This window comes from Lipotes vexillifer, unplaced genomic scaffold (assembly GCF_000442215.2).
Source record: "Lipotes vexillifer unplaced genomic scaffold, Lipotes_vexillifer_v1.1 scaffold588, whole genome shotgun sequence".
Lineage (NCBI taxonomy): Eukaryota > Metazoa > Chordata > Mammalia > Artiodactyla > Lipotidae > Lipotes > Lipotes vexillifer.
In genome coordinates this window covers 62,229-75,369 of record NW_006778148.1, presented here as the reverse complement: position 1 = coordinate 75,369, position 13,141 = coordinate 62,229, and the positions used below count along the sequence as shown (strand labels likewise).

Here is a 13,141-nt window from a genome sequence, read left to right as displayed (position 1 = left end):
CTGTTCTCCATAGTGGCTGTATCAATTTACATTCCCACCAACAGTGCAAGAGGGTTCCCTTTTCTCCACACCCTCTCCAGCATTTATTGTTTGTAGATTTTTTGATGATGGCCATTCTGACTGGTGTGAGATGATATCTCATTGTAGTTTTGATTTGCATTTCTCTAATGATTAATGATGACACCTCAGACTTTTAAAAGCAGCTTGAAAGAAATTTTTTTGGACAAGGTAATACACACACGGTACAAAATTCACGAGAAGCCTTTTTTTTTTTTTTTAATAGCTGCATCAGCACATTGATTTGTCAGATTGTTTGCTTATACAGATAACACATGTTGGTTATGAGAAATTTAGACAGTAATAGGAAGAGGTGGGGCAGAAAGCCGCCCACTATAAATATCCCTGCAGGGCAGATTTAGGAGGAGGAACTCTAATGTTGTGGTCAGATCTCTATAAGAGGTGAGATGCTGAGCTGGGGGATGTGGCATGTTGGTCTGGTTCCTGGCACTGGTTGCTTTTGAGAGAACCCCTTTTCCTCTCTGTGTCTCAGTTTCATTACCTGTAATCTGGGGATCTGTCTGTGGGTTTCTCAGGCCCAGGGTGAATGAGAGACTCGGGGCTCTTTGCAAGTCTCAGTGCTGAGTATCACTTCCCTTCCAGGCAGGGTGCCCAGTCCACCCAGGATGAGGTTGCCGCATCTGCCATCCTGACTGCCCAGCTGGATGAGGAACTGGGAGGTACCCCTGTCCAGGTGAGCCCATTGTCCCTCAGGGCCGCACCCTGGGCCCTGTCCATCTGTTCACTCGTCTATCTGACTGTCCATCATTCCATTCATCCATCCATCCTTTCAGCGAACATTTATGCAGGGCTCTGACACTGCGTCTGCAGCCATGAACACACAGATCCCACCACTGCCCTGCCCTGAACTGCTGTGATGTGGTTTACAGTCTAGCGGGGAGAAAGATGTTCAGCAGACATGCAGGCAAAGGATGGACCATCGCACATAACGACGTGTGCAGTGAGTGAAAATGATAAGACACCAGAGGAGCAGGAGAGGCAGTGTGGTGGTTTAGTTCAGAGGACGGACATGGAGCTAGCCTGCTTGGGTTTAAATCTAGTCTTCACCTCTGGGCGGCCTTGGACAGGTCACTTAGCCTCTCTATGCCTCTGTGTTCTCAAACTGGGGTTAATAACAGTACCTATCTCACAGGATTGCTGTGAGGATGAAGAGTTAACATTTGTAAAGCATTTAGAGCCATGCTTGGCCCGTAATAGACCCCTTATACAGGTGTGTTAAGTATAAGGACACATACATCCCAAGTAGGAGCTAATTGGATTAGACAAGGCCCCCATCCGGGGAGGGATTTTTCAGCGGGGACCTAATGGATGAATAGGAGTTAGCCAGGCATATTCCAGGTAGAGGGAAGGGTACATGCAAAGGCCCTGAGGTGGGAGGGGGCACTGGTTATTAAAGCGAGGGGAGGGTGCCACAATAGGAGCCTGGGGAGATGATCAGAGGGACCAGACCACCCAGAAGCCACAGTGAGGATGTTGATCTTGACCCTGAGAGCAAGGGGACGTTGCTAACGTGGTAAATGTAATGTGAAGGGATTCATGGGTTTAAAAGGTTGCTTTGGCTACAGTGTTGGGCCCTGGAGGGTAGCAGGTGGGGGAGACCTGGGAGAAGGAGACAGAATCCTCCTTTCGCTATCCTATCCTTGGAGTGAGCAGGGCTCTGGATTCAGATTCGGGGTTGGTGCCCTGAACTTTGACCACGATAGTGGGATCCTCTGGGTCCTGAAGGCTGGGTGCCAGGTGCTGAGTGGGATGATTCCTGCCTTAGCTCATCCCAACATCAGCCTTAGGAGTAGCATTCTTGTCCCCATTTCACAGAGGAAGAAACTGAGAGGTTGAGCCCATGCCTGAATTCTCGCTGTCAGGGCGGAGCTTGGATCTGAGCTCTGACCCAGCAGTGGTGGCCCACGTTGGGAAGTGACTACAATACCCCCAACCCACACGTGTGATTGTCTTCTAGATTTAGCTAGCCAGGGTCACAACTGGGATCCGAAATGAAATGGGCACACAGGGCAGAAGCAGATGTGATATATCTTAGACCTCCTTGCCCTCTCCCTCTCACCACCAAGCCCTTGACTGCAGTCTGCTTGTGGGGTGCACTGGCTGTGCAGGAGGGGTCTATCCAGATCTGGAAGGCTCTGTTCTCACCACTCTGCCAGCTTTCATGCCTGAGGCTGACATCACCATCCTGGAAGAAAGTGCACGAACAGTCCCTGTGCTTCCATTTAAGGGAATATTTGCAAATGTGGGCTCTGTTGGTTCTTGGACTAGACTCAGGCTCAGCAAGGCAGGGCCTCGTGGGAGGGGAGCGGCCGAGGCAGTGCCCGGGGGGCCTCAGGCAATAGTGCTGTGTCCGGCCTTCCTGGAACTCCTGTTCCCCTGCCAGCCCCTGTGTGCTGTAGGGTCATGCACCACCCGCGCACAGACCCAAGTGTGACAGCCTTATTTGAGGGGTGAGCCCAGGCTGTGCCGGCTGCAGGGGGTGGCGGTGAGCCTGGTGTCATACAGGACTGATGTTCCCACCACCTTTCCTGACTTGCTCTCCTGTCTCCCTCCCAGAGCCGTGTGGTCCAAGGCAAGGAGCCTGCTCACCTCATGAGCCTGTTTGGCGGGAAACCCATGATCATCTACAGGGGTGGCACCTCCCGCGAGGGTGGACAGACAGCTCCTGCCAGTACCCGCCTCTTCCAGGTCCGGGCCAGCAGTTCTGGAGCCACCCGAGCTGTTGAGGTAATGCCCAGGCCCTGGACCCCAGGCAGGATTCACCTCTCTGAAACCTCCCAGGCTTGATGGGGAGATCTCCGGGCACGGGATTGGATGGGTTTGGCTGAGGGGTTAAGAAGCAGCTTTTTGTATCTTCCTGCCCTGGCAGCAGGATTGTATGTCTTAGATTTCCCCTTGTTTCAAGAAATGCCCGTTGCCCCTTGCATACCTTCCATAACGGGCAGCTCACTACCTCACAGGTAGTCCATTCTTCACAATCTGGACATTGTTCTTCATTACATTCCAGTTGGCTGCTCTCCCTTTCATGGTGGAAGGTGCAGATCTGAACATAATCCTAATGAGCAGCCTAGAGGAGAATGGGACCATCACCTTCTTTGTTCTGGGCACCCAATTTCTGTTAATGCAGCCCAGATTTCTAGAATCTCCTTGGCTAACCACAGTGCACTAATGACTCATGGGAGTCAACTAAGGCCCTCAGTGCCCAAAGTCTGTGTCCTCAGCTCTGATGGGGTGTGTGCTCTTCCAAGCCCTCACCTAAGAGCTGGTCCTGCTGCAGCGTCTCCTGGGCTACAAGGAGGGGGCTGAGGACATTTTATCTGGTTCCTGATTAATCGAGGACTGCCCTCCCAGGTGATCCCCAAGGCTGGCGTGCTGAACTCCAACGATGCCTTTGTCCTGAAAACCCCCTCAGCCGCCTACCTGTGGGTGGGTACAGGAGCCAGCGAGGCAGAGAAGACCGGGGCCCAGGAGCTGCTCCAGGTGCTTCGGGCCCAACCTGTGCAGGTGGCAGAAGGCAGCGAGCCAGGTAGGAGCAATGGGTGGAGGGGCCTGCTGCTTCTGGGGATGCAGCTGTTATGTTTCCCTCCCTTCTGTCTGCTTGGGGGTTTCTATATCCTCCACCCTTCTCCTGAGCACCTGTCCCCTAATGTGTGTTAATAAAAGTGAGTTAGGGAATTCCCTGGCGGTCCAGTGGTTAGGACTCTGCGCTTTCGCCACAGGGGCACGGGTTCAATTCCTGGTCGGGGAACTAAGATCCTGCATGCCACAGCACTGCCAAAAAAAAAAAAAAAAAGTGAGTTAGATGAAAATGAGGGCTATGGTCAGTGAGAGGGAGGCGTCCAGGAGTTAGAGAAAGGAGAGCTCAGTGTGGACTGGGGCAGGTGGGGAAGTCAGCTGGAAGAGGGGTCACAATGCCACAAGCCTGCTTTGTTTCCAGAGCATGGGTCAGGAACACCTTTGTTATGCCAACCCTAGGTCTTTCCATTCTTACTTTTAAGCCCAATCCCTCCTGCTTGATGCTTAGCAGAAATGGGGAAGAGTAGTTCTGTCCAGAGCAGCACAGTCCACTGGAACCTTCTGAGAGAATGGACATGTTCTATGTCTGCCAGGTCCAATTTGGTGGCCACTAGTCACAAGTTTAGGCTAATGAATATTTAAATGTTACTGGTGGGAAACATGCAGTTAAATTTAAATAGCACATGTGGACAGAGCAGGTATAGTGGAAATGATACGTGGCGTCAGGTAAAGTGGCTTTACAGCATACTAGCTGTGTGCTGTTGGGTGAGTTGCTTAACCTCTCTGAGCCTCAACCGCCTCATATGTTGAGCGGGGATAATTATCCCCATCCCGCAGTGCTGTCGTCAGTCTCAAACAAGAAGTAATTCTGGCTGTGTGTCCACTGCCAAGTCTTCCCTCTCTGGGCGTCTGTTTCATCACCGTCGAATCCCTCAGGCCCCTTCCTTCTTTGGCGCCCTGGGATTTTAAGATCCAGGCTGCGGATTGAGAGCAGTTGGCTGTGCTAGGGCAGGGTTTGTCCCAGGGTCTAAGGAGAAGTGCTGGAGGGCGGAGGGTGGTGTCAGTTGGTAACTGGTGTGGCCTCCCCTCACAGACAGCTTCTGGGAGGCCCTGGGTGGGAAGGCCGCCTACCGCACGTCCCCACGGCTGAAGGACAAGAAGATGGATGCCCACCCTCCTCGCCTCTTCGCCTGCTCCAACAAGATCGGACGTTTTGTGGTGAGTCCCAGCGAAAGGCGGAGGGCGCTCCCTCTGCTTGCCACTTGGGAGGTGTGTTCCAGGGAGCGGAGCTGTTGCAGCCACAGCAGGGGCAGGGAGTGTACCCTTCTGACAGACCAGCATAGACCCATGCAGGTTGGAGCCAGCTCTGCATCTCACTCAAGGGGGCAGATAGAGCAGGCCTACCTGGGGCGGGGGAAAGCGGCTTGCTGGTACGCTGTTATTAACCTCTTCCATTCCTTCCCAGATCGAAGAGGTCCCTGGCGAGCTCATGCAGGAAGACCTGGCCACCGATGACGTCATGCTTCTGGACACCTGGGACCAGGTGGGTGAAGCATGGTGCTGCAAGTCACTTTCCCTTTCTGAGCCTCCATTTCCTCATCTGCAGAATGGGCATGGTGGTACCTACCTTGCATAATCCAAACAGATGAGAGGTAGATAAAATCTCCTTGCCAACTGCAAAGCACCATATAAATGCAAATCAGACGACCAGCGTTATTTCCCAGGCCTTAGGGGAGCGTGAACTCTTCCTTTAAATCTGTTGGTAAAGAAAGTTGAACTTTGCAGCATGTCACATGCAGGCATAAACTGTCTGGTGTCACCTCGAAGTAGACATTTCCCTGTCCCCACGGGGCTTGCATTCTCGTGGCGGGTGGCAGTCCATAACCCCTCCTATCAGGCTGGCTTCTCCCAGAGTTGTCAGGGTTAGAGATAGCAGCCATGCAGGTGTAAGACTCCCCTCAATCCGCAGGGCTGTTTCTTGGTCTCCCCAGTTGGAAGATCAGTACCAAAAGGTTTGCAGTTTAGCCGTTCAGCTGCTGGCAACTTTGTTCCATTTACTACTTAATCTGTGCGTTCATCTGTTTATTCACTCACTCAGCCAACATTTATGAAGCACCACTGTCTTCCAGGCAAAATGCTATGATGCTGGGAGTCCTATGATGAGCAGTACAGTCACAATACCTGGTGTTGAGGGGCCGATGTATTGCAGTAGGGAACACATTTGTAAATAAGTAAGGGCAAGGGAGTCTGGCATTTTATTGTCTGATACCATCTTATCAATGACATGCTCTTTAAGATATTTTAGATACACATCAAAATAAATGATACATAAAGATCAGCTGGATAGGTTTTTTGGTGTAACAAGCTTGTCATAAGATTCAAGATGGTGGTAGTGGTGGTGAGTTGTTTTTATTCCAAGCCACACGGAGACTGGCACATAGCAGACTCTTAATGCATATTCGTTGGGTGAAGAAACCAGTGAGCATATGTTAGGCTGCTCATTTGTTGAACAAGTAAATGCCCGGAAAGGGATCATTCCTGAACTTCTAGAGAGGGGTCTCAACCTCACTGGCTGACGGCACCTGTTAGTGAGTGAAGCAGGCTGAGCTGGGGAGACATGAAGGCATGGTGGAGTCTGAGGCAAACTGGAACTTCCCATTGAGAGGGGCAGCTGCTACTCAGCTTCATCATCCATGTGCAGGTGAAGCTGCCAGATCCTCCCCGTTTGCAAGGGAAGTTGGAAGTCTGGATTGAATGTAATCCACCAGTCACTCAATTTGTCTAAAAGCAGACTACCCCCCAGAGGGTGGTGGGCCTACAGAGCAGGTTGGAGGTCACCAGTTTGCCATCTCTGTTCCAAATCCTTGGAGTCCCAGTCCGTGGGCTCTGTCAGTGGAGGGGGTGTCTGGTCCGTACCTGGAACCTGCCACTCTTCCTCCAGGAGTGCGTGGAGTCAGCACGCCTCACGCCATTTCATCTCGCGCCTCTCTTCCAGGTCTTTGTCTGGGTTGGAAAGGATTCTCAAGAAGAGGAAAAGACGGAAGCCTTGACCTCTGGTGAGGACCCAAGGGTGCCTGTGGGTCTGTGTCATGCGGTGGGGTGGAAGCATCTTCCTGTGCGGGTCTGGGCGTTTGTGACGGTGGGGGTGGGGACTTTCGCATCCGTGGTCAGCCCCCGGTGAGCCCTCCCTGGGGTGGTGAAAGAACAGCTCACTTCCTGCAGAAGCTTAGATCCCACCAAAAGGAAGCAGCAGCTAGGAGCTGCTTCAGATTCCCAGAATGCCCAAGGACCAAACTTGTCAGGATTTAGATGTGGGAAAGCAGATCCCTGGTAGCTGAGTAGATCTGATTTGGGAGCTGGAAACCCAGAAGCTGGTTCTTTGATATCTTCCAGTAGGGGACGGCTAGAGAAAAATGACATAAGCTTCGTGAAGCTGGAGGTTAAACTGTGACCCCCGTTCCTTCCCATGTTCCTGGGCAGGGCGGTGGAGGAGTCATGTGGGTGTCATTGCCTTTAAGGGATGGTGGTGTCCAGTGCGGGGTTGGGCCTTGGGGACAGTGGGACCAAAAACCATCTTAGGCAGGGAACCATGTCTCCTTGGCGAGGGAGACCCTAAGGATTCTTCTCCTGCCTATGTGTCTGCAGCTAAGCGGTACATCGAGACAGACCCAGCTAATCGTGATAGGCGGACCCCTATCACCATGGTGAAGCAAGGCTTTGAGCCTCCCTCCTTCGTGGGCTGGTTCCTTGGCTGGGATGACAACTATTGGTCTATGGATCCCTTGGACAGGGCCCTAGCTGAGCTGGCTGCCTGAGGAAGGCCCCACCCTTGTTACTGGTCAGTGCCTTTCAGAACTGTCCATCCCGCAAGGAGACCTTACAGCGAGCAGGGCCACTCTGGTGTGTGTGTGTGTGGTTGTTGTTTTGTTTGTTTGTTTGCTTTTTTACAGTAGCCAAAAACAGCCCTGCAAAAATTCAGGGTGCTTGCAAAATTGTCTCAATTTTTTGTGCTTTTGGAAATAATTGAATTCAATAAAAAGCTTTTTGAAGTGTGTTACCCTGCTGTGGCTCATTTGTCCTAGTCATTGTTCTGAGAAGGGCCCGAGTCGGGGAAGGGGAAGGGGGAGGCATGGCTTGTGTCTGTGAACCAGTGAGTGAGTTTCATTCACCTCATGTGTGAATCATGGTCCGCTGAGAAGCAGTGAGGTGAAACGGGTATAGGTTGTACTAGGGGTAAAATGCTTACGTGGAAGGAAATTGGGAGGGAACCAAGAGGCTGGAGAGCCATCAGACTGAGATGCAAGTCTGACCCCAAGTGAAGGAGGGAGGAAGAGGGGTTGGGTGGATGCATCTTAGATGGCCGTGCAGTCCAGCAAGCTTCAGCAAAGCTTTTGGGGAGTCCTTGAGCCAAAGTAAAAAAAAAAAAAAATTTAAAGGTAGAGTCCCATTTTTGTTATTATTTTTTATTGTAGTAAACTATACATAACTTAGTATTTTATCACTTTGACCATTTGTAAATGTACAGTTCAGTGGCACTAAATACATTTACAATGTTATGTAGCCGTCCCCACTGTCTATACCCAAACCTTTTTCATAATCTCCAACATAAACTCTGTGCCCATTAAACAATAACTCCTATTCCCCCCTCCCCTCTGCCCCTGGCAACCTTTATTCCACTTTCTGTCTTCATGAATTTGCCTATTCTAGGTACCTCATATAAGTGGAATCATGCATTTGTCCTCTGTCTGCCTTATTTCACTCAGCATAATGTTTTCAAAATTCATACATTTTACAGCACATGTAAAAATTACATTCCTTTTTGTGGCTGAATAATATTCCATTGTGTGTATATGCCACATTTTATTTATCCATTCATCCACTGATGGACACTCAGGTCATTTCCACCTTTTGGCTATTGTGAATAATGCTGCTGTGAACCTTGGTGTACAAATATTTGTTTGATTTAAAATGTTCTGGAGCCCAAGTCAAATCAGCCGACAAAGGATGTGAAGGTCTCCCAGGGATGGGGTGTGCCTTATCTCCCCACTACACTCAGTCATTGGGAGGCCTGGCCTTGGAGCACTGTCGGACCCCTGAGTCACTTACATTCCCTGTAGTAGAACGTGGGCAACTTACCACACCCTGTAACATCTGCCTGCATCTTCCTCGCTTCCTCTGGTTCCCACGAGTGTTTCTGCTGACATGAGGTGCTCCTGGATGCTCCCGAAATTTGCAGCCTTTGGGGTGTGGAAGAGGGACCTCCTCTGTGCCCCACTTGGTCCCCCAGACCCTGACTCTTTGCTGATGCTCCGTTTGTCACGAAGTTCCTCTTAGACGTCTCCATGAACTTATGTCTCTAAATCTTTTCTCCATGGAGATCCCAAACCAGTCCAAGGAACTGCTGGGAGACAGATCCCCTTCCCTCCCCTCTATCCTTCTGGTCTTTTGTCTCCGCATTTTCCCCTTTTTTGTTCTATGCTTCTCTCCCACCTATCCCCATCAACTGACAGAGGGGAAACTCCCGTTCATAGGACCGCGGAAGAACAGAAACCAGTGTGAGGGTTTATGTGGTGGGACGGGGGTGTGTGTGTGTTTACACTGCTGTTTCCAAAGCTGGCTGATCACCCTGATTGCCCAGGGAGTTTTTAAAACCGTAAATTCCCTAGGGGCCCTACCTCAATAGAGTCTGATTCATCGCAGAAGTGACGAGAGTAGTGGGGAAGGAATTTTCCAAGTGAAGCATGGGGTGGTCAGGAGTCAGGTCATCTCAGGCAGGGTATGGAGCTATACAAAGATGGAGCTTTGAGGGAGAATGTTGTACTCAGGGACAGACAGCAGCCCAGGGGGCTGGAGCAGAAGGTGGGGAAGCAGAGAGTTCACAGAGGGCCTCAAATGCCACGCTGAGGGGTTTGAACTTGATTTTGTAATGCCTACCTCTACTCCAAAGGGCCACTTTCACGGTCAAAGCTATCAACTTGACAAATGCAAAGTTCTGGAACAAAGGCAGCCTTTACCACCTAGAGCTTGTAGGGCCTTCACTAGAGGAAGGTGGAGGCTTGTCTAGACAGCCAGCTCTCTATGGAAGGTCAAAGGCAGGTGAACCTGCCATGCATTCTTCATTTCCATTTATTGGCATTCAAGGCAGTTTATTGGCCAATTTCGGTTTATTAGTGTCTGTGGCTTCAGAGAGAGAGGTCTGCCTACTCTGAGAAAGGAAGTTGTCTGAGGCAATGGAGTTGCTTGGACTCCATATTTTTTTCTCTCAAACACAAAATAATGAGTCAGGAACATTATCACATATTTTTCTCTTCCTAACGGTTTTTGAGAGACATTGGATTCCATCGTCTACAATGGAGAAGTCATTGTGAAATGCCATGACAGGTGCCCAGGGGGCGTCTCTTGGAAAGAGGTTGGTCTGGGCTTGGATCCTGAATCCTATCTTGGACAATTCAGTTCAACAGATATATATTTATGCCAGGCCGTGTGCAAGGCACTTGGATAGGACAGAAAATTTCTGTGAGCCTCAGCTTCCCCACCTGCAAAATGGTAATATTGTGTTCATATAGTACCTAACTGGAGGTGGTACAATATAGGGGTTGAAAGTGGGGCTTTGAAGTCAGACCTGGGTTTGAATTCTAGCTACACCACTAATCAGCAGTGTGATCTTACTTCAGTTCTTTGTAGCTTCCTTAGCTGCAAAATGGGAATAAGAACAGAGCCTACCCAACTGAGACTTTTATGAGATTATGCTTAATACAATACCTGGCACATAGTAAATGCTCAAAAATGGTAAAAATGTTATTATTATTATTTGGCAAAACCAAAGAGCCTAGTCCACAGCAGGACTTAGTACATAACCATGGAGGTAAAGACCCACTACACTGTGGATCAGATAGGATATTTTTGGCTGTAAGCAGTGGAAAACCAACTCAAATCAAATTAAACCATAAGCACACTTATGTGCTCTCATAAATGGCAGTGCAGAGTTTAGGGGGCCATCTTGGTTGACATTGGGTCTGTCTGGGTTTCTTGTTGATTCTCTTGGCTCTGCCACTCTCGATCTGGTAGTAAAATACCTGTAGGCGTCCTGTCTGTCACACCCATGCATGGCAATGCCCAAAGGAAAAGATAAAGGATTGTTTCGAGAAGTTCTCCCAGAAAAGGGAGGAGGAACTATCCCCCAGTCCATAGAAAACCTCTCCTCAGATCTCAAGAGCCCGTATGGGGTTACATGACCATTCCTGACCAAATCATGGGCTGGGGGATAGAATTATCAATAGGCCAGTAAAATTCATGACAGGAGCTGGGATTGGATTCCTCTTTCCCTGAGATAAGAGCTCTCATGGGGAGAAACCTAAAGTCATGGCTCCTAGGAAGGAGGAAAGGGGTAAATGGACACTGGGTAGACAGCCGTTTTGTGGGAGACTTTTTTGGAGTCAGATGCTAAAAATAATAACAGTAATGGTTCCTTACAGTTTTATGATGTCTAGTAATTTTCAGAGGGCTTAATTTCTAGCCTGTTTTTTTGTTTTGTTTTTTGGGTTCTTTTTCCAGAATCTTTGTGGGAAGATTCCCAGCCTCCATTATGGTTACTAAGTTTCTAGAGCTTCCTGAAATCTGTTAGTTGTTTCAATTTCCTTTGTCAACAAACTCTGGCTATAGGGTGGATTGAAAAGGGCTGCATCCTGTTCGCAAGTGTGACTCCTTTAGGCAAATCCCAGCCTGATCTGAGCCCAGACCTGCTGAAATTAGGAAAGATCTTAAAGATCATCTATCTAGTCCAATGGTTCTCGAGTCTTTGGACAGGCATGGTGGTGGGGTCAGTGCATCTCTTAAAGTTGTGTACAAATGTGTGCTTATAGCTTCCAACACTTTCTCTAAAGGTCTGAGACCCAAACAGGTGGAACTCAACTTCTTATTTTACAGGTGAGGAAAATGAGGCTCAGAAAGGAGTATGACCTATCTGAGGTCACCTTACACGTTCAATGGTGTAGTGGGAAAAGCATCAAGAGCAGTGATTTTAAAACTGGGATCTGGTGGCGCAAGTGGTTGAGAGTCCGCCTGCCAATGCAGGGGACACGGGTTCCAGCCCTGGTCTGCGAAGACCCCACATGCCACGGAGCAACTAGGCCTGTGAGCCACAACTACTGAGCCTGCGCGTCTGGAGACTGTGCTCCACAAGAGAGGCCGCGACAGTGAGAGGCCCGCGCACTGTGATGAACAGAGACCCGCGCTCTCCGCAACTAGAGAAAGCCCTCACACAGAAACGAAGACCCAACACAGCCAAAAATAAATAAATAAATTTATTAAAAAACAAAAAAAACCAAAAAACTGGGATCTGTACAATTCTATGAGGTGCTTCAGTGATTTTACAAATGTTTGATTCAAATTCCGTTTTTAAAGTGGTAACAAATATCACAAACACTTGATACAAAATGGAGAAATTGAATGTAGAGCCTAATTTAAGGCTGTAATTGCCTTTTGTAACTCTGATTAATAATTTTTTTCAAAACAGCCTCATCGATTGACATTAAGTAAATGTTATAAATGTGAACTTAAGAATTTATCCTGTTAAGAGGCATTTTAAATCTTTTACTTTATAGTTTCCTTTGGAAAAAGAAAAAAGGGGGTTGCTGCTAAAAAGAAGTTTGGAAACAGGTGATTCACCATTTACTAGCTAGTAACCTTGTGAAGCCCAGCGAGGTGAAGCTCGCAGAGATAATATAGTTTAAAAGGCCACGAAACTTCAAAGATCCATGGAACCCTGGTTTCCTCCCACTCAGGCCAGTGTGTTCTAACAATGTTGTGGTTACCAACACCCAATCTACTTACTTCATTTGGACCGAAGCCTAGCTCTGATGGTCCAAAACAAGAGTTTAAGGCCTGCTTGGGTATGAATGCAAAGCTTCACTAGTCAAATGAACCTTGACAGTCTTGAAAAGGGATCTACATATAAGAAGACTGTGCGTGGTGGTGTGTATGTGAAAGCGGAGGAGGCAGACACTGCCTCGCCAGGATACATTCAGACAACTTAGGAGTCTTTGGCGTTAGATCCATGTTCAAATCCCGAGTCAGCTCCTCACTACACATGTGATTTTGGGTAACTTTTAACCTTTGAGCCCCAGCGTCGTCATCAATAAAATGGCTAAAAATGTGTCTCATAAAGCTGTTTGTTTTTTTTAATGAACATTTTAATTTATTTGGCTGCATTGGGTCTTCGTTGCTGCGCGCGGGCTTTCTCTAGTTGTGGCGAGCGGGGGCTACTCTTCGTTGCGGTGCGCGGTCTTCTCATCTCGGTGGTTTCTTTTGTTGCGGAGGATGGGCTGTAGGCGCGTGGGCTTCAGTAGTTGTGGCATGCGGGCTCAGTAGTTGTGGCTCGTGGGCTCTAGAGGGCAGACTCAGTACCTGTGGCGCACGGGCTCAGTTTCTCCACAGCATGTGGGGTCTTCCCGGACCAGGGCTCGAACCCGTGTCCCCGGCATTGGCAGGCAGATTCTTAACCACTGTGCTACCAGGGAAGTCCTTTTTTTTTTTTCAAGTTTTTTTT

The 13,141-nt window shown here is 49.1% G+C and overlaps 1 protein-coding gene across 8 annotated transcripts in view; it reads left to right on the top strand.

The window, feature by feature from the left end:
* Positions 1-7,649, top strand: part of GSN (gelsolin) — a 58,365-nt gene extending 50,716 nt beyond the window's left edge. For 4 of the 8 annotated variants that reach the window (XM_007451474.1, XM_007451473.1, XM_007451472.1 and 1 more), the window contains exons 11-17: positions 661-751; positions 2,635-2,805; positions 3,430-3,604; positions 4,688-4,812; positions 5,060-5,137; positions 6,590-6,650; positions 7,240-7,485. In XM_007451474.1, the coding sequence (XP_007451536.1) occupies positions 661-751; positions 2,635-2,805; positions 3,430-3,604; positions 4,688-4,812; positions 5,060-5,137; positions 6,590-6,650; positions 7,240-7,409 (871 nt within the window). In that variant the 3' untranslated portion in view covers positions 7,410-7,485. Of the gene's footprint in view, positions 1-660; positions 752-2,634; positions 2,806-3,429; positions 3,605-4,687; positions 4,813-5,059; positions 5,138-6,589; positions 6,651-7,239 lie in introns of all 8 variants that reach the window. The other 4 variants (XM_007451479.1, XM_007451478.1, XM_007451477.1 and 1 more) reach the window with 3 other exon arrangements.
* The last annotated feature ends 5,492 nt before the right edge of the window (positions 7,650-13,141 follow it).